Source organism: Triturus cristatus, chromosome 5_2, assembly GCF_964204655.1.
Source record: "Triturus cristatus chromosome 5_2, aTriCri1.1, whole genome shotgun sequence".
NCBI lineage: Eukaryota > Metazoa > Chordata > Amphibia > Caudata > Salamandridae > Triturus > Triturus cristatus.
The window spans coordinates 388,556,948-388,578,450 of NC_140588.1; the positions used below are offsets into that span (position 1 = coordinate 388,556,948).

The window sequence follows — 21,503 nt, forward strand, 5'->3', positions numbered from 1 at the left end:
GTGTTAATATCAAAGGTATTCAGATTAAGGAGATTAATATCAAAACTTTAGCCTATGCTGATGATGTGCTGTTATTTATTAGTGAACCTCTATCCTCAATGCCTGCCCTATTAGAAATTATTACAAAATATTCCATGGTTTCTGGTTATAAACTTAATATTAATAAAACTGAATTCTTCCCTTTAAACATTTTTTGTACTCCTGATATGTTACCCATGGCTGATATTGTGTGGCAAAAAGATAAATTAAAATATCTTGGGATTCTATTTGCGTCCTCCGTAAAAGCAACATTAACATTAAATAGTAATTTTATTCTGAATTATATTAAAGATAAAACGTCTAAATGGTCTTCACTTCACCTCTCTTGGTGGGGTAGAATGGACTCCATTAAAATGACTATTGCTCCTAAAAATTTTTATACACTTGCTATGATTCCTATTCAATTTCCTTTACAATTCTATAAAAACATTGATAGACTTCTCTCCAAATTTCTCTGGAATAATAAATCAACTCGTATTGGTTATAAAAAATTAAAAGTACCTAAATGCAATGCTGGATTTGGCTTGCCTGACTTTTTTCTATATCACAAAGCATTTATACTGAAACAAAGTTCCATATGGTTTTCTCCTTCCTCTTTAAAGAACCAACCTACATGGTTTCATATAGAGCAGTCTCTTGTGGATCCTTTTCCATTGACCACCTTGCTAACAATGTCCAATAGGTCAATATATGTGCATAAATCGGTTATTATTAAATCCACTAAACTCATTTTTAATGACCTGGATTCAATCTTTTTGATCCCTATGACTCATACTGAAGATATGTCATTGTGGCATAGTAATGTGATTAAATTGAATAGAAATGTTACTTTTTGGAATGCTTGGATTAAAGCTGGTATCTTTTATCTTAAAGATATCTATTTTGACAATGTTTTTATTTCTTTTGAAGCTTTACAAATGAAATTTAATTTACCTCAATCTGATTTTATTAAATATGAATCGTTATGTAATTCAATTTTAGACTCCTTCCCTCATGGTATCCCATTTAATGTTAAAGCAGATTTAGCACTATATATTCGAACTATCTCTACGTCATCACATACTGTCTCTATTTTATATAAAAAATTATCTAATTCTATAGGAAACAATCTAAATATTATTTCAACATTTTGGAATGATGAGCTTTCCCTTTCTTTGTCCAACGATACATGGACGACTGTTTGGCTTAATAGTATTTCAGGATGGCTGCCTGTTTCACTTTACCAAACCAATTCTTATATTTTATTTAATTGTTTATGGACCCCAGTGCGTTTATTTCGTGCTAAGCTGATGCAAGACGACATTTGTTGGCATTGTAAATTACTCCCTGGTTCACTACGACATATGCTTTTTGAATGTCCATTAATTTTTAAATTTTGGTCTGATGTTTGGGATATTATTCAACAAATATTTCATATTCATGATGTTATTTCTTACAAAATATTAATATGTAAAGCTGTTGATCTTACGCATAACTTAACTGAATTAGAAGGTAAACTGTTTAGCTTCCTAATATCAGCTGCTTTAAAGTCCATTACATTTTGCTGGAAGGATATTTCGTCTTTATCGGTTCATGCTTGGTGGTCATGGGTCATTTTTACAAGAAGAGGTGCTCAATTATCCCTGAAAGGGATCAATCACAATTCTAGTTTGTTTCACTCGTTTTGGTTACCCATAGATGTATACTTATCTTTATAATTGTATATTTATACTTGATTCACCGGTTTACAGTCATTCTATTTAACGCCTTATATGATGAATGTAGCTCCTTTTTTCTAATAAGTTGACAATGCAATTCTTCATGGCTCCCTCCCTGCCCTTCTTTTTAGTTTATCTTCCCTCCTTCTAATTGATTATATATACATCTTTAACTATTGTATTTAGAATTGCTTTTAGAAATGTTTTATTTTATATAGGTATTTTCGCTTGTGATAAATTTTTTCTGTATTGTCTGTATTTGTTCATTCTTATGGAAAATCTAATAAAACATTTTGAACTCAAAAAAATAAATAAACCTATAGTAATTTATAGTTCAATTTTTTCTAAATGAACGAGGTCATTCCTTTGTTTTTTTGCTGACATCATATAACAAATTACTGCATTGCAGACTAGTATTCTTTCCAAGTTCCGTAAATAATTAAAAGCAGTTTTATAGGAGTACAGGCAATTATCTTTCAAAATTAGACGGAGATACATTTTTCTAATTTCTATATAAAAATTGCAAAAAAGTAAAAAGTGAAGGGTGCTTTGTTTGGATCTACCATCACACGGGCAGTTTGGAAGATTAGCACACCACTTGCCCCTTTTAGGAAAGGCAAAAAGATGGTGTAATGTGTTCATCCGGAGTCTGGTTAGGTAGAATCTATGCTGTACATTAGTGATAAAAATGAGGTATGGCTGCAGACCCATGGCGTTTGGTCCCTTAAGATAAGTTATAGCAGTTTTCTTAGAACCTGAACCCTCATCTCTTAAGGCTGTCCTAAAATTCAGGAGTCTCCTTTTCAAATCAACCTTACTAGTATGTTGTATGTCTTCAGGTTGATTTCCGATCAGGGGCAAATTGTATTCATCTAAGAGACCACTAATATAACTTAACCAAGGTATTTTCTTGCATCGGTCTTGGGACAAACAGTCTAAGATGATATCCCTTGTAAAATGAGTTTCTTCCCTAGTCCAGATACGGTGCCACAAATTTCAAGCGGCCATGCTAATCAAATCGTGTATATATGGTGTTACAGTTTCTCTATGCACAATAATGGGAGGGGTAGAGGCCGATACGGCTAACAAACGTCTTAAAAAATTGTTTTCAAGAATTTGTAATGGCGAGGTATCCGTCTGGCCCCATAGTGCTCCCCCATAACAACTCCCGGTGATGTACTTTGCTCCGTATAGCTTGAGAATCTCCCGTACAGGTTTTTACCAATTTTTTGGGAGAATCTAAAAATAGCCACCACCAATTTCGTACATTTCAACTTGCATAGAGTTATATGTGTATTCCAAGTACCCTTGCTGTTAAAAAGAATCCCTAAGTAAGAAAATGTAAACGTTCTCTCTATTAATGTCCAGTTAATATAATGTGATTTTGTTTTAATTTTCCTTTTACCAGAGGACATAACCAGAGTCTTACTCAGGTTGATTTTTAAATGTTTTTCCGTCATAAAACTAGTAAAATTATCCATCAGGGTCTGTAAGCCGTTCGCTGTCCTTGAAATTAGGACGGCATCATCGGCGTACAATAATAGAGGTGTTGCCCGCTTACCAATCATTGGGACGTCTACCCCCAGATTCTGTAGTAAAATGTCAACACCATTTATATAAAGTGAAAACAGAAGAGGTTCCAGAGTGCAGCCCTGTCTTATTCCACGTGTAATATTAAAGTGCTTTGTGCATTCCCCATGTATTCCATAGCGTATCTTTGCAGACAGACGGGCATAGATTTGGGATAAGAAACTAATAATATCCTCCAGGGCTCCCATTCCTCCCAACGTCTCCCATAACTTGAATGATTCACCAAGTCTAAAGCACTTGACAAATCTACAAAGCAAAGGTGCAAGGATCCTTCCCTAGCGAAGGTGTATTTTCCTATTATTAGTTCTAAATTCAGACACTGTTCAACACCTCGTCTGAATCCATGCTCAGCTACAGAAAATATATTTTTTTCTTCTACCCATTGCTCTAGCCTGGCCAACAGCATTCTGCCCATAACTTTAGAAGTAGAGTCAAGCAAAGATATTGGGCGATAGCAATTGGCACTACTCCTATCCCCCTTTTTAAAGATGGGGACTTTCAGACTCTCTGCCCAAGTGGCAGGTACCACCCTCTCAATTGTCGCATTAAAAAATTTGTACAAAACGGGTACCCAAAAATCCATATTGTATTTAAATATATCAATTGGGACTCCATCGGGGCCAGCCGCTTTGCCACTAGCGCTATTCTTAAGGGCTGTTCTAATTTCGTCTTGACTGATACTCCTTATTTTGGTGTTTTCTAATATTATAACGGACTTATCCTCTTTATTTCAAAAACCCTGTTCCGTTTCATTAAAAATTGCTTCAAAGTGGATTAACCAATCCACTGGGGTCACTACCGTGTCAATTTTTACTGATTGGACATCTTTAAAGAAAGGTTGGTCCAATGTTTTCCAAAAAAGGGCCGAATCTCCAAGATCGGCAGCTTTGATCGGATTCTCCCGCGCATTATCCCTAATTTCAGATTTTCTACAGATAAGGGCTTCTTTATATGACTTCCGTAGAATACTGACCTCCTCCCTATTGCGCGGGATGGTTTTTAGTGCAGAATTTAAATCTCTATTTAAACTAGAGCATTGATCATCAAACCATCTTGGGGAATGCGAAACATTTGATTTAGGATTCTTTCGCAAATCATCAGAAATTGCCGCAGAGATACTTAAAAAAGCCTTAACTATGTCCAAGCTATTTGAGGAATTATCAAGGCAGGTTATAACATGATCATTAATTTGTAATAGGATCCTATTTGTAAAAGCTTCTGGGTCAACGCAAACCCATTTAATTGAGATCCCATTCTCACCCTGTGTTTTTATATCCATAACGTGGGTACTTACTTCCGAATGTTTTAAAAGGGGAGATCTTAAGGTTATCAGCACAGGATGATGATCACTCAATAAACTTGGGGAGACAGAGCATTCAGCTATTAGGGCCCTAAGACTTATTGAAGTGATGAAATGATCATACATGAGGATGATCTTACTCCTTCAAAGGTGTGAATATTCCCCTATCCTCACGTCCACTCCCTTTTATAACCTTCTCTGTAATTTCTAGGTTATATTTGGACATAACAAGGTTAATATTTTCGCTATAATTGTTATGCGGAAAGTGTGCAGAAACACTGCCTTATTCCTCTTCATAGCCACATTGAATCCCCGCTAAAAGGTTACATGGTTCTATGTTAAAGTCTCCCGCCCAAATTAGGGAACAATCCGGACCTACAATCTTCATGAAGTCCGTCAGCTCCTTATCCAAAGATATGATGACCTCATGTCTCGAAGCATTAAATATATTATTATAAAAATTAATCACTATAATATCCTGTAATCCATCTGCTGTAAAAAATGAAAACTGGAAATTTGGCGCCTTGGAGTAAGATTTTTTTAAAGTCAGCCTAGAAGACAATGATATAAATGCTGCTAAACCCACACTAGCCCTACCTGCTTTTGAGGGGATAGCATTTGTTGAAATTGCCTTGAACCCGTTTACGAAGAAATTATCTGTGAGCCAAGTCTCTTGTAATAAAACCACGTCGCAGAGTTGGATGCTTGTAAGCCAATTTACATCCTGCAGTTTATACCTAACCCCAGCAACATTTCATGTCATTATATGAAGGCATTCGTACTGAGGATAGGTAGAAGGATCCGTTTCAGCTACCATGGCAGATCCTTTCTTGCATCTGACATTACTAGCCTCCCTGGCTTTAGTTAATTGGCTCATTCTCCTCCCTGCATAGATTAATGTATCAAGCTCGGTATGCAAGTTAATCTCAGGAGAAGGGGAAGACTGAACGATGATATTCTCCAACAGTGGGGGACTTAAAGGTTGTAATCAATCACAACCATCTAAACCGGACAATGGGACAAATCTGTTAACTAAATTTAGATAGGGTGGTCTCTGAGTAGGACCCTGCGTTGCTCTCCAGTAATTTAAAACGCGGGGTGTTGACCACCCTTTCCAAATAAAATGGGGCCTATAAAAGAACCCTAATGGCAAAAGAGAGATTTTACTGGAATGATCCTCTAAATTAGTACTACCTATACGATCCAGCAGAAATCTCACAACCTGCTCATTATTAAAGTTAGCAACTATGCAGTCCCCAAAAGTGCCTAAGTCATAAAGAAGGCCCCCTCCCATGCGGTCGGGGCATACACCTCCAACAGAGTTAATTGCAACTTATCCAGTGCCCCTCCCACCACTGTAAAGCGACTCCCCGGGTCTATTTTGGTGTTGGATACTGTAAAAGGCACCCCTGTGGCCACCCACACCAGCACTCCCCTTTCACATCTCAACTATGTCGTGCCATACACCCCACCCCCTCCATCGTCTACTCAGTCTAGTGAGCTCCAATGCTGTGAGGTGTGTATACCGGAGACACCCAAATTGGATCTTGCGTCTTCGTGACTATGCATAAATCCTGTGTCACTTAACATATGAGACCATGCCTCTCACATTCCACGCAAGGAGCCTGTATTCTCGTAAAACCATGGGCAAATAAACGTACATCTTCGGTATGGCCCCAAGTGTAAAAGCCAAAGCAGGTGTGCTAACACATGCAACAACACAAGCACATACCCGAACACAAACAGTACTTCAAACAGTGCAGCATGTGGAAACAAACCCTACAAAGTGTGTAAAACAAACAGAGAAAAAGTCCAGAGGACAGTGTGGAGAAGTATGGGGAAACCATATAGTACATCATAAATAACCATAGTGTACTTTAGCACCTCAACCAGTGGAGAACCCACCCCACTCCACTGCCACAGCATATCAGGGTCATCATTTTTTAATCTAGAGCAATCATTATAGCAACAGCAGTCACCTCCCCAACACTAAGAAAAGAATACGATAGCTACAAAGTCTTCAGAGGAGATCAGCCATCATCGAGGTGACCTCATGTACCTCTTTTAATGTCTCCGGGATCTCATCTGGCAGGAAGCCACCCAATGAGTGTGTCTCTGAGCCATTCAAGGCAATAGTAATGGTGCCAGAGCCGGGGGATTCCACTCACTCCAGCACAGCTAACACTTGAGCTCTCTCCTTTGCTGCCTTTTCGCGGGAAGGGAGAGATCGGGACCTGCAGGCCACAGCCCAACCCTGCTCAGTATCCAGCTGATCTGGGCACCAACCAGTCCCAGGTCTCATGTGCAGGTTGAAAAAGGAGCACTCTATCACCGTCCATGACTCTGAGTTTAGCTGGAAAAACCTACGCGTATTTGAGCCCCATCTGTCTGAGTCTGAGCTTCATTGTATAATACGATACCCTTTGTTTTTGAGCATCAGCCATGTAGTCTGGAAATATCATAAAGGCCTGGGTTTCCCCTTGCCATGGGCCTTTGGTGCATGCGATCTGTAGGATATTGTCCCTGTCTCGATAACTGAACAGGCATGCCATTACCGGCTCTGGTGGAGCACTGCGTGAGGTTGGTCGGGCTGGTACCCATTGTGCCCGTTCCACTGAAAAGAAGGTGGAGGTTTTGCCCCCTAGAACTGTTTGTACCAGCCATTGTTCCAGATGTAGATCCATACTCCTCAATCTTGTTGCGCAGACCCACTACCCTCATGCTATTTCGGCGTGATCGTCCTTCCGCAGCATCAGCTTTGTGTTTCAGGAGTCCCCTTCCCACTGCAGGGCTGCTATTTTAGTCTGTGTTTCCGACACAACAGGTTGCATTTCCATTATGTTACCTCATGTGTGGACACATTTGCTTTCAATTATTTATGCTCTTTGCGCATGTGGTCCACGTCAATGATCAAAGTGCCCAGTTTTGGTTCCAGGGTAGTTTGTAGATCATGCACAGCAGCAAGAAGTTCTGGAAACTTGGCAATAGTGTCCTGTAACACAAGGTCAGTGTTGCGGGGTGTCCCCACTGGGGCAGTCCCCGCCTCAGACAGAGGATTCTGTTGGGTGTCCCCTAATTTGGAACCTTTAGGTCGCACCATCATGACGCCGACAGAAGCAGCTGAAGTAGAGGATGAGAGACTCGCAAGGACATTTTTCTAGTTTCCGCAGGTGGTAGTGCAGTGTCGCCTCCTCACTGCATGTCAGCGCTGCCTCATAGGAGAAGCTAGGCCCCTAGCATGCCAGTTGACGGGACTGTGACTGCCGCACAAATCATCACGTAGTCTCTTCGTGTACAGGCAGAAGGCCGCACACTGCACCAGAATGTACATACCCTCGTCCCAAACCGGCAACAGCGTTTAGGCAGAGGCCGAATCCCTCGTGTCTCTCCCTGCCAGAGGGCAAATGGTCACTTCTCCAGTGTGCGTAACATCAATAACAGTGGCCCCCCATGGGCAGGATGGCAATCAAGCATGGGATCCTCCAGGTATCAGCCTCAGGCAGGATCACCCCCAGTGAGTTGTTCACCCCCAACTAGAATTTGGCAGTAACAATAGCGGCGTAGAAGCTGACTCACCGCTGCAGTCCACAGTCGCCTCCCAATTACACAGTAGCACAAGCTCCTGCCCCAACCGTGCGGCTAACTGTCATGCACCTACGAGTAGGCCTCAATAGTAGGTTGTCCAATGTTCTTGATGCGAGCTACACATCAGGTCCCCATCACGCGCCTCCCCACAGAGCCAGAGGTACCCGTTGGAAGCCCACTCAGGCAGTCGCGGTCCTCAGTAAAGGCAGGGGGGGCTCAAGAGCCCTGGAATCCTGGGTTAATCATGAGGATGAGGTGTCAGGAAAGGCACAGGCAAACGGGCCTTTAGGGCAAAGAATGAGAGTGGAGGGGCCTATGCACCACCACAGCTTGCAACTTCCCTCCGGTAATGATTGGGCTCGGGTTCTTGCTCCGCCAAGTCAGTCCTCCTCGGTTCTCAAAGAAGCTCCCGCTCCACCTGCTCATGCTGGGGTTGGGGGATCCACTCGTAGTGAGGACGAGGCAGCAGGGAAAAATGGAGGCCGCAAGGTCCACGGCAATCGCAGTGGAAGGGGGAGAGAGAAGGGACTGACTCATACTGCAGGTCCACGGCCCCCTCCATTAGCAATGGGCTTCTCACACAGGTCCTGCTGACTCGGGCCACACCAAATCCCCAGGGCACTCCAGGCCTGGTTGGACATTTACAGTCACATACAAGCAGTGTAAATCTGGCAAAATGTAAATTACTTGTAGGTAGTGGTTCCCTAAGGCATGCCGTACTTTATCAGTTTGATCAAAATGATCCAAATAGCAACGTTTTGGAATGTGGTGTTCTGGTAAGCAGTCTGTCCTTTTGGCTTTTTAATAGACACCATGTATATGCTATGAATAGCACTCTTTACAACGCATGCCATTACAACGACGCATTGTTACATCAGATACCATTACAACGCAAGTTGTTACAATGACTTGCTGTAGGGGGTCGCTGGAGTGTGAAATTGTATAATTAACTATTCCAACTCCAGTGTGTGCAACAGTAGAGAAGGTGTGGGGTTGAAAATTCAACACCTTCTGCTCCCTACAGCAAGTCTTTGTAACGACTTGCGTTATAATGGCATGCATTGTAAATTATGCTTTGTAAACGTTGTTTACCATATGCTATATGTCATCAGACCCTACAGTCCCCTGTATGAACTGTTGTATGTTGCAACAGCTTGCAAAATTCATTAAATATCAAATGATTTCTTGTGGACAAGAATCCCTGACTGTTCAACAAGCTGTGTTACTCATCACATGATTTCATCATTTGAAGGTGTTTTTTTGGCTGAAGCCTACATAACAGCACAGCTTTTACCCAGCAACACTTACTTATAGTGCAAGTCTAGCCAAAGCAGTGGGACTTTGTAAAAGAGTTTTTATAACACTTGTTATTTAAACTGTTCCTTTTTTAAGCATTCATGTTTTACAGATAAGTGACTAAAGAAATAAGGAGAATGTCAATTCAATAATCATGTTACTTCCTTTGCACACTTGAATCGCCAGAGGTAGTGATAGCAAGCATGAAAGGCTTACACCCAGGATCCTTTTGATGGATAGCGACTAAGATATAGCATAACCCAGTATAGTCAAATATGTGCTTTATCTCATGACTAGAGGCATAATTTACAGGACAGTATGGAATGAAACTGGTATGTTAATAAACGCCCCAAAATAATTCCCCGACTCAGATTCGACACTATGTGCATGCTTCGCTCCACCTAACACCCACCTCTCACCTGACCCCCACCCTACTGGCATCAATGCGGCCCTCGGCCACACCCTACTTTTTGGCCACTGGGAAAATATTTGTTTGCATCCATAGTGTACAGCATCACTAAAAACAATTGGCAAAACAAATAGGTCATGAAGGCGAGACCTATTGGCCTAGCAAATACTCGTCCTTTATAGTGAGTTGTGTCAATCAATTATCCACATTTGTGAGTTGGCAATTGCTTTTCATTGTACAAAAAAAACAATGCCTTTTGGCAAACATGTCCTTCATCTGGTGAAAGTTACTCATTTCCCTTCACCTGTATGAGGACATATAAATGACATCCACGTAATTCTGCAATTTTGTGTTGCACTTTTTTATGAGAAATTCCACCACTTTGCGTAATTATGCGCAATGGGGTTTAAAATGTTACCATGAACACACAGAAACAACAGAACGTGGTTTGCTGTTGTTCACAGTTCTTCCATTTAAAAATGTCTTTGCACCAGACATTGATGTAAAGTCATTTCGCACCAAAATATAGCATGAAATGAAAAATTTGCATTTCACTAAATTATACGTAATTTCACTCAATTCTGCCGAAAGTTTGTGCGATTAAGCGAAAACAAATTACGTGAATTTCGCACACCCCTCTTTGCCCAAGTACTACCAGATGAACCAAAAATGCATTAACTTAACATCGTGGTCCCATGTTAATATCACAACTTTGAACCTGGCCATGCGTTCCCAGGTCAAATGGCGATCTTACTGCCCCATCGCAGCTTTGCATTACATTTTGCACACAGAATGCACACAGATTACTCGAGCAGGCACATTTACCCACTGAGCTATTTTGCTTATCCTTTTGTTATGTTAATGTTATGTTAAAGTGTTTTATAAAGCGCTCAAATCACCCTGGGGCATCTCGGCGCTGCCTAGAAGTAGTATTCTGAGAATTAGAAAAACCAGGATAGAGAGAGGATAAGTCAGTTAGAACAAGAACGCTTTCAGCTGTTTCCTAAAAATGCTGTAGCTTGTAACTTTGCGCAAAGCCGGGGGGAGCTCATTCCAATATCTAGGCGTGAGATATGAGAAGGCTCTGGCCCCAGTGCGGGTGAGACAAATTCGAGGAACCTGAAGGAGATCCAGGGTGCTGGATCTGAGTTTCCTACCGGAAGAATATTTTGAGAGTTTCTTTCGCAAGTAAAGGGGGCCTCTTTCATTCACCGCATTATATGTGAGACAACAGATTTAAAAAAAGGATCTCTTCTTCACTGATAGCCAGTGCAGTTCCCTGAGCAATGGAATCGAGGTGGAACCTGCAGGACGATTTAGAATCATTCTAGCTGCGGTGTTCTGTACTACTTGGAGTTTGACCAGTAGGGTCTCTCCCACTTCCGCCAACAAAGCATTACCGTAGTCCAGATGACTAATTACCATTGCTTGGACTAGGGTCCTGCGGTGGGGAGTGGGCATGTAAGGAAGGATTTTTTGAAGTAGCCGTACGCTATAATAGCATGAACTGGTGGTGGCCGCGATGTGATCCTTCATGGTCAGAGCCCGGTCCAATTTTAGACCTAAGTTGTTTACTGATTGTTTGGGAGTGGGGCTGTGCCCAAATGAGCAGGCCACCAATCGTCTGACCAGATGTCCGTGGCTTTACCCATTAACACAACCTCCGTTTTTTCTGGGTTCAGCTGGAGACAGTTTCCTGTCATCCAGTTGGAGATGGCGAGCATGCCAGTGGCAAAGCGGATTTTGTCAAACTCTGGGTTTGATCCGATGGTACACATAAGCTGCGTATCATCAGCATATGAGATGATCTCGAAACCCAGCTGCTCAACAATCCTTGCCAAGGGAGCCATGTATATATTAAAGAGAGTTGGGCTCAGACAGGAGCCCTGCGGGACGCCCTTGTCGAGATGCATTTTCGCCGAGGTGTATGGTCCTAACATAACAGTTTGGGTTCTCTCAGACAAGAAGTGTTGAAGCCACTTCAGGGCTGTCCATTGGATACCGCAGGAGAGCAGTCTCTCCGCCAGCTTTAAATGGGAGATGGTATCGAAAGCTGCGGAGAGATCTAGGAGGATCAGTATTACTGAGCCTCCTGCGTCGATTGTCTGCCTGAGTGAGTTGGTCACCGCCAAAATGGCGGTCTTTGTACTGAAACCTGGCCTGAAGCCCGACTGCGATGGATCCAGGATATGGTTACTTTCCAGGTAAGAACTTAGCTGTCGGTTGATAATACTTTCCAGTTGTTTACCCAGAAGCGGTAGTAAAGAGATGGGACGATAGTTGCCAAGGATTGAAGGGTCTGCAATGGTTTTTTTTAGTATTGGGCGTACAAACGCCTCCTTCCAGATGGTAGGGATGGTACCGGTTTGAATGGAATGGTTAAATATATCTCGGATTACGGGGGCACAGCTCGAGGCTAGAAGCGCCATCGTTTTTGGCGGACAGAGGTCTGATGGCGACCCAAATTTGGCAGCAGCTAGGCCTTTAGCGACCTCCTCACTTGAGGTCGGTTCAAAGCTGTATAGGGAGCTAGTTACTATCATGTCCTGCTCCTCTAATTTGGTAGGAGATACAAAGTCAGGAGGGACTAGTGGAAGGAAATTCTCGTAGATTTTAGCTATCTTCTCATGAAAGTAGGTCGCCAGGGAGTTACAAAACTCCTGGGATTCCATTGGCGACTGTCTACAGTTTTTAGGAGAGACAAAGTCCCTTACTATCCCAAGCAGGGTTTTCGGGGTGTTGCTGGCGTTTTCTATTTGGTTAATTTGCAGTTTATGGAAACATAGCTCCCAATCTGGGTTGTGTAATCTCCACAGAGAATTTGACTGCTACTGCTGACACTCTGAACTGAAGTGCAGAAAAAGAGACAGACAGGTGTAGGGTCACATCTGGGCCCTGAGATGCAAAGGTCCAATAACCCAGTCTCTCGGAGATGTCTGGATTGTGTGCACTCAGAGCGGCTTCTCTCGAGGATGAAATGTGGTTTCTATGTCCACATTCTCATCAAACTCACAAACTCTCTCGCTCCTCGGCATTCTCTCACTCTCTGTGCTTTATTTTGTGACTCTCTCTGTTCTGCGCCTGTTTTTTTTTTCTTTGTCTGTCTTTCCTGTTGTCTTCCCTTTTTTCTCAGTCTATTTCTCTCTATATTTCTCTCTCTCTTTCTCCTCTGTCCGTCTTTCATTGCTTCACTTTGAGTTTTTTTCTCTCTGGGTTTCTCTATTTTGTTCTCTGTCTCTCGGTCCCTTTTTAGATCGAGCTTAGAGCAGCGCATGCACTGCTTGCTCGACTTTTAGTAAAGGGGTAAAAAAAAGTGCTACCAGATGCTGCCATGGCTGGCCTAGAGCTTGAGTGCATGTGCGCGGGCGCGTGCTCTGCGTGCCTCTCTCTGCGCTTCAATTCCCTCCCCCTCCCCCACCACAGATCTCGTCACTCTGCTGGCCTCATTAAGTGCATCGCGATCGCGTTCACTTTCACTTTCGCACATCACTCCCGGGCTTCTCTTGCGCATTTCCCCCACTGTTCTTCCTTTAATTACGGCTTCAGCGTCAGCTCTTGTTTTCTCTTTCCTACCATTCCCCGTACTTCTCTTCACCTACTGCTTCTCCCTCTCACCTTGCGTCTCTTTCACTGCTGGTTTCTCTCATCCTATACTGTTGCTCTTCCCCGCTATTATCTCACTAAGGTAATAGGTGCATCAGTCCATCTCGTTTTTCTCTCTCATTTCCGTTGCTCTCCCGCTTGCTGTTTCTGCCCCCCTTCTGTTTGTCTCTCCCTGTTGTCTCTCCTTTTTCTCCCCCACTTCTGTTTCTCCGCCATTCCCTTTACTCCACACAGGTATTTTTTGTGATACAGTCCAAGGTGCTCTATAAAAATATTACTATCTCTCTTCAACAACCCACTCATCTCCTGGACTTCTGTCACCACTTCTCCTGCCAACTCTTGCCTGTGCTGCTTGTGAATATTTTCCTTTCCCTCCTCCTGCCTTCAGAAACCCTTTTGTCTTCCTCTCCACATCAATCTTTCATATTTTCCTTATGTCATAACTTCTCTTAAAACACACCTGCGGCCTCTCATGATATGCCCGCCCACTTCTTGTAAACAGCCGCTCGTCTGCGCCTCTTTCATGCATGCAATTAGGTGTGAAAGATTCCATTAATGGACGGAGAGCACTTTGGGTAAAACGTTATTTACATGTGCAATGATAAAAGGCGCCCACCACACAATTTGCACTCTGATTTACTGTCTGAGCCCACCCACTTTATCCAGTTGGGCGAGTTTTTCTCTTCTATGTTGAAGATGTTGTTTTGTCATGGAGGCAGGTGGGTACACAATTGTTCGCGTTTTTGGGCGCATTGCCACCTAGAGTCATTTAGCCAAACCTGATTTTTTGGCCTCCAGCAGTACACTTCGGGTTACTGAGTACATTTTCTTAAGATCTCTGCATCACTGATTTGGTGCATTGGTGCTTTATTAGTATTTATTCAATTGTAGCCTGCTGCCAGAAAATGCCACTTCACAGCACTACTTAGGTCATTGGACTGAGTGCAGGTGGAAATAGTGTCTCCACCAATGTTTGGTCGTAGCACGTCTCAGTGTTGGCAGATGCAGGGGCACTGTGGAGGGTGGTCTATCTGCTTGGTCCACATTAGATAGAAGCCTTCTATTGATGTGCATGCTGCCAATGCAGTGGGTTTTAGGATGACACTTGTTATTTGAGGGGTTTGGTCCCAAGATCTGCGTGGCATGTTCACGTTCTGCCACCCTTGTTGAAAAGGAGGGTTTCAGGGCTAAAGTTGCTGCCAGCTTGCTCCATTAGTGGGGCATTGATAGAGTTAATGTTTTTGCCGGCATATTTCTGCTGTCTAGTTGGCCTCAAACACGTGGCCAGGTTGTGGAGGCACTTGGAAAATTCTTGAATTCAAAGATTGTCCAGAAGTGGGCAATAACACGTTTCCATCGAACATTTTAAAGATACACTGGCAGGAAGCTCTGTATTTTGCCATTGAGTAGCCTGGTATTGGTTGTACCAGCTCACCAGCTATGACATCATCGCAGCTTGCAACCTATCGCACTAACGAGCTCCAAATGGGTCACAAAGCAAACATGGCTGAACCCTGAACATCTCTGAGAGAAGTTTGTCTTGTCAGATAAAACCCTGTTTGCCCTGTGCAGTTGTGGGCTTGGTTAAGATGGAACAGCAAACTAAATCCATTGACAATCTGAAATGGGAAGCCTGTGTTAGAATTTTGGGCACACTCCAGTGCTCAAAGAGGATTCTCTTACTACAGTGGTAAATTGTTTTGCAATCTGTTGGAGATCCAGAGTGAAGGAATCAGCCAGGGGTGTGTAAAGATTACAAGCTGCCGTCAATCCAAAGGGAAGTGACCCCCAAAATTTGGGGTACCATGATGCTCTCCCTGTCATCAGCAGGCATCCACCACGTTGGACGTCAATTCACCAAAATGCCAGAAGTAGCGGAAGGTACTTCACATGCCCCTTGACCTTCACTTTCACTCACACATACATATGCTTGTACATACACTCACATTCACACATACACACACACTCTGCCTACACATGCACACACATACACACACTCTGTCTTACATAAATACACTCAAACGGCAAGCACGCACACAACATACATACATTTAAAAGCATGTTTTTTTTACTTACTTCAGCTGCCAGGGAAAGCCATATTCCCGCTATTTGCAAATAATGTAATGTTATTCACTACTAATATAATGAGAAAATGACAAAAAAAAATAGGTGAGTGAAGCCCCCACTCACATCCATAAGGACGAGCTGCTTCTGTTCCTGACACTGATTTTCCCACTGCTGACGCGAGGGGTCGCAAAGACAGTGCAAGGGGTCACAAGGGGAATGGTAAGGGTGCAGTAGCGACCCCTAGTGGCCCCTAAATTACGTTCATGTCGAGCACTGGGGGCTGCAGGTGGCTCGATTGGTTGTTGCCGTGGCTCATCTTCCGACAGTCATCACAGAATTGACCAGAGTTCGTGTTGGAGGCGTTACATTGAACAACCACTCTTATTGGATCTCGCCTTACAAGGTGCCACCACATTATAAACAAGCATTGGCATACCCAATAGGTCTCGCCTTTGGGACCTTATAAGTGTTTAGCCATGCAACAGTTAATGTTGTTGCAGTAAGGATATTGTGCTGCATAACTAAATACTTATAAGGTCCCAAAGGGAAGACCTATTGGCTCTCTACCTCTCTCTCTACCTGTCTCTCTACCGCTCTCTCTCTACCTCTCTACACCACTCTCTCTACCCCCCTCTCTACACACCACTCTCTACCCACCTCTCTCTACACACCTCTTTCTCTCTATATACACACCTCTCTCTCTATATATACACACCTCTCTCTCTCTACCTCTAAGTGGCAGCCAGAGCCTGATAGCACTGCTTGTCCTTTAAAAAAAAAACAAGCATTGGCATAGCCAATAGGTCTCACCTTTGGGACCTTCTAAGTGTTTAACCATGCAACAGTTAATGTTGTTGCACCAAGGATATTGTGCTGCATAACTAAATACTTATAAGGTCCCAAAAGCGAGACCTATTGGCTATGCCAATGCTTGTTGCTCCATCTGTCTCTGACTGACTTCTCTTTCCACATCTTACTCTCTCTTAGGCTCCCTCCCATAGATCACATTACCTTTCGTAATGCTCCCTCTTCATTTCTGACTATTCCTTTCAGCTTTTCTTTCATTTTCTTCGTTTTCCCTTCTCTCTCTCTCTCTCTCTCTCACTCGGACTCTTACATTGTTCGTATGGCTCTTACTCCGCCAGTCCTCTTACTCCGTCTATCATGTGTCCTTGGTGTGCTGTATTTCGTTCCCTGTCTCCCTTTCCCACTCCCTTTCTCTATTACAACATGACGCAGGCCCAATAAGTTGTGTATTTCGCGCAGGTCCAGACAGTGGGCTCCTTTGGCTGAAGGAAAGTGGTTTACTGGAGAGCCTTGGGGGTTGGGGTGCGAGTGAGTTCACATGTTGCAGGCTTCAGCACAGGGAGGGAAGTACACGTCTCCAAGAACGGCAGGGGTGACGATTTTGTGGGACAAGCGCAGCCCTGAAGAGCCAGCCCCGAACAGGCGTGCGTACATCCCACCGTTCAAAGGATGAAGTCTGTTCAGCCTTAACACATCCACCTGCCACTTGAGATACACCCACCACCTGCCACGTGAGAGGTGCTATGGCTCCAAGTAAAATAAAGGACGTTGATGCGTAAAAATACCAGCGGTGGCGGAAGTGGCTTCTTCACCCACCCTCTGACAGCTGATGACACCATACTATTACCATTTGCCCCACCCTTAGACCTAAAAGGCAAGTGGTCTGGTGGAAACTAAGGAAAACAGTGTTCTCGTGGCACTGTTTACTGTTTTGTTATGATAATCCCAAGCCCAGGTATTGGAAAGGTAGAGCTGGGACACCAAAGAGCCACCCCTAACATACATCCACGAGCACGGCAGTACTTCTGTCGGATTCAGATGAACCCAAGATGGAAACTGAGCCCCCCCCCCCCCACCCCCAACTGCGATGTGAAGGAGACAGGCAAGGTGAACTCTGGAAAGACTGCAAGGTGCCCTAGCTCATTGGGCTGTGTGTACAGCAGGGATTTCCCTGCAGACTACCTTCTTACTGAAAGAGGTAGGTAGACCCGACTCTAAGAGATCTCCAAGGACGCAGGTGCTTGGAGGATAATCTGCGCAGGCGCAACGCGCGGAGCCTGCCTATCCGCACTGCTGAGCAGACCTCTGGAGGAGCAACACACACCTCAGAGGTGAACACGAGCTGCGAAAGACGGGAAATATCGCACGCGCCTGCCGGCGACGCTGGGTTACCATCACCTGCACAGAGGGGCTCGCAGGGGATTTTTTTTAAACTTCTACCAATAGTGCTTAATGGAAGGGAATCGTTTTATTTCACGTTTTACTTCAGCTTGTAGAACGTCCCTTTGTGTTTTTCTGCTGCCATACACCGCCTAATATGAAGAAGTAGCCATATAAACTACTGGGTCCAGTAGCAACCATTTGCAAATGGTTAACAGGAAATTCCACCCCTGGGAAACACCATACACGTAAGATGACAAAGAACCGATAAAGATGTGTTGAAAACAAAAAACAAACACACATTTTCTTTGACACCTTCTTTTCAAAGTATATTTAGGGAGGGTGCAAATCACTTTGCTCTACTTAGTCTGCTTAGTTATTATTTTTTTTAAAACGACCAGTAACCAAACTGAGCCAAAGTTCTGTGCAGGAAATGTCTCGGCCCCGCTATGTATTTTTCAGTTCACACGCAATATTTAACAATTTACGTATTCATTGTATCTGGATATTTCATTTGTAGCGTCACGCGAGTGGCGAGTAGGTGATTTTACGCACGCAACAACCTCCCAATACAAATCTGAAAGACCTCTGTGGGGCCAACGCAGCGTAGGAGTAAATGTTACTATAGATAGGTTTTGTTTAACCCACTTAAGTCCCACAAATGCGTTGTCCCGACCCACAACAACTCCCATCACAAACACACAGCATCATTGAACTGATGCGGGCAGGTGCGCCCTTCACAACTTAGGAACCACAGCAGCCGAGGCGGAGGGGGTACCAGCATATATACGAACAAAACACCCCCCAAAATAAGGAGGCGGACAGTCCTCAGCCCAACCAGGTTTATCCATCATTAGTGCAGCGGGTGCCGTGGCACCATAGTGTGAGGAAAGTCATTATAACAATATTTTCCTACCCAATTAATGGAAGGGTATTTGAAGTGTTTGCAATAGGGGCCCTCACCTCTGCCTATTTCGGGTCCTTGGCACCCTTGCTACCCGTGCAACCGCCCACTCGGCGAGACAGGGACAGCCAGCATGCCCTGTTAGACCCAGAGCAACCCGCGGCCGCCACACTGCACCGGTACAGCAGGCAGGACAGCGAAGAAGGCTCACGCCATCGGCTTCAGGGCAGGAGACTTGTGAATAACCTGAAGGTCTCAGCTCGGAATGGGTAAGGTCATCCAGTCCCACATCCTTCAAAGGCCGATAACAAGCGTCAACGAGTTGGGGAACCCTAACACCTGTTATAAACACCTTCAGAGAACATGGTTCACATATACGAGCGTTTTCAGTGACTAGGATATTAAAAATAAAGTAGAATAAAGTTTGAGGGACTCACCCAGGTTGACAAAGCTCATCACCATGTCGGCGTCGCTGAGGTAGGCGCTATCCTGAGGACTGCTGAGGTGGCTGCCGCTGAGCAGGGGCCTGCCCCGGGGCGCGTGTCCCCCCTGGGTCCAGCTCGCCGGCTCGCCCTGCTCCAGGCTGTGGTAGAGGTCCAGCATGAAGAGCGGCGCGGAGTTGAGCCTGGGCGGCTGCCTCTGCTCGCCCCTGGCGGGGGGCTGCTGAGCGCCCTGCGGCCTGGGCCTGTGCGGCAGCCCCAGCACGGACAGGATCTCCCGCTGCATCTCCCGCTTCTCGTGGCTCTTCAGGCGCCGGTATACGAAGCCCCCGGCCTGGCCCTCCTTGTTAGAGCCGCTTCTGGTGCCGCCGCTGCTGTTCACAACTGCCCCGAATCCAGCCCCGGCCCGAGAGGACAGCACCAAGGAGCAGGAACACCAGAACAGCCCCCACCAGCGAAGACCAGTGCTCACCATGCTCCCCGAGGAAATCACCCACAGCACGGATAGTTGATGAGGAAACTGGAGGAAAAGCGCTTAATTCCGAGACTCAATGAGCTATTTCTGGACTTATTGAATAATTTCTTCTTCTACCTTCCCCTTAACTACAAGGCATCAAGCAGCTAGGGGATTTAAACCCTTTCTCCTTTTTTGGGCGCATGTCATCTTTCCACCCATATAGTCCCAAGGGGAGGGGGTGAAAGGAAGAGGGAAGGCTTTCTCTTGACATATGCTACTGCTGTAAGTGAAGGAAATCCCCGCAAAGACCCCCGCCAACGCACTTTCATGAGTGGGTCACTGCCAGCCGGTGCCTCATACTGGGTACCTTGAAGAGCCCTGCGCAGTTTACCACTCGTCCAATCCGAACGCTGCCCGCTTCTTAGCCTGGACGTCAGATACCGGGTAATTAATTATCTGCCGGGACACCGCGCACCTCCCCATGTGAAGGATTCCCCCGCACCGACGCGCGCGCTTCAAGGGCAGCTCTCCCCAACCAGGAGCTGAGTGAATTCGGCAGCGAAATATCAGCTCTAAAAAAGGCAAAATAAATACGCGAGCTTCCAACTCCACTAAGAAAAAAAAACATCCCACAGCAAGCTCCTCTTTCTTTTAGGGTCACAGAACTTTAGCGAGTGGAAAGTCAGGACTTCAGCGATGTATGCGCCCTCTCTCTCTTTCCACCACATTCACTGGCTCGCTTCTTCTCCCTCACACTGGCTTTAGTAGAGAGGCCTACTCCATCTAAGCTCTTGACTGCTACCTACTGCTGATTAGAGGAATTACACCTTCTATTTTTTTTCCTGACGAAGAAGTTTACCTGATACACTTTATCAGTGAATTAAGGTAGTTGAAAAATATGTGTGGGCAGGGAACTCTAAAAAGGGACACGGCCTAAGTAATTAAGGACGTGGCTTAAAACATGTGACGCAAGATGGTTTACATCACATTTTGCCACCACACCAGCATTTGGGTGCCTCTGAATTTTGTGTTAATGTTCCAGACAAACACAACATACCCCTATGTCTATAACACATTAGACATATTGCCTTCACCAATGCTTGTTTCCAGAATCAGATAAACGAGTAACGATGTTACTGCCTTTAGAGAAGTGACTAATACCCTAAGGCATTTTATATGTAAGGAGATATTTGAATTGAAAAAAGAAAAATGTATGTTTTTTTTAGAAATTTTAAGAATGCACAAGAACAACTCGAAATGGACAAAGTTTAGTGTCTTCCTTATCACTAACTCAAATAAAGGCCAGTCTCAAACAAGCTTCGTTCATTCTAAGCCTTTGTTTTGACACCAATTCCTGTAGTATTAAGAAGGCAGTTATGAAGTAATAATGCACATTCTGTTATTTGAAAAAATCTCAGCCATACTTGACATGGAATATGCGCCATGGGGTCAGACGTTACTGGACACCAATGCTTATAAATATTCTTCCATTATATGTATTAACGTCCAAATGGTATGGGTTATTAAATATATGAAATCTTTGTCAAAATGGAGTTCAGGACCTAAAGCATCTTCTATTCATCTGCACTGCTTTGTTGACATGTCGTCGGAGGATGTCTAGACCCCTTTTCTTGAAATGTTCTGTGCGAACAACGACCAAGGCTCTGCATTTATTGCTTAGCCCTCCAAATGAAACGATTTGTATCCAAATTCTTACATTTTTCAAATGTTTCTTAAAATCGTATTGAAAGTTTTAGCATGAATTATGCTTTTAGATTTTTAATTCGAATACATTCAAGGGGGTAAACAGTTTAATTGGTTTTATGGTTTACAGATCATGTGTTTTATATTTTCGTATTCTCTTGTTTTATGTAGATCTCATCAGTTTCGAATTATGAAATAAAAACTTTAACTTGAGTAACGATTCAG

At 44.0% G+C, this 21,503-nt stretch overlaps 1 protein-coding gene across 1 annotated transcript in view; it reads right to left on the reverse strand.

Moving 5' to 3' along the window:
* BMP6 (bone morphogenetic protein 6) overlaps positions 1–20,307 on the reverse strand; it is a 453,092-nt gene extending 432,785 nt beyond the window's left edge. The window contains exon 1 of the mRNA XM_085607249.1: positions 19,115–20,307. Coding sequence (XP_085463375.1) covers positions 19,115–19,592 — 478 coding nt within the window. The 5' untranslated portion in view covers positions 19,593–20,307. The remainder of the gene's footprint in view (positions 1–19,114) is intronic.
* Positions 20,308–21,503: the final 1,196 nt, after the last annotated feature.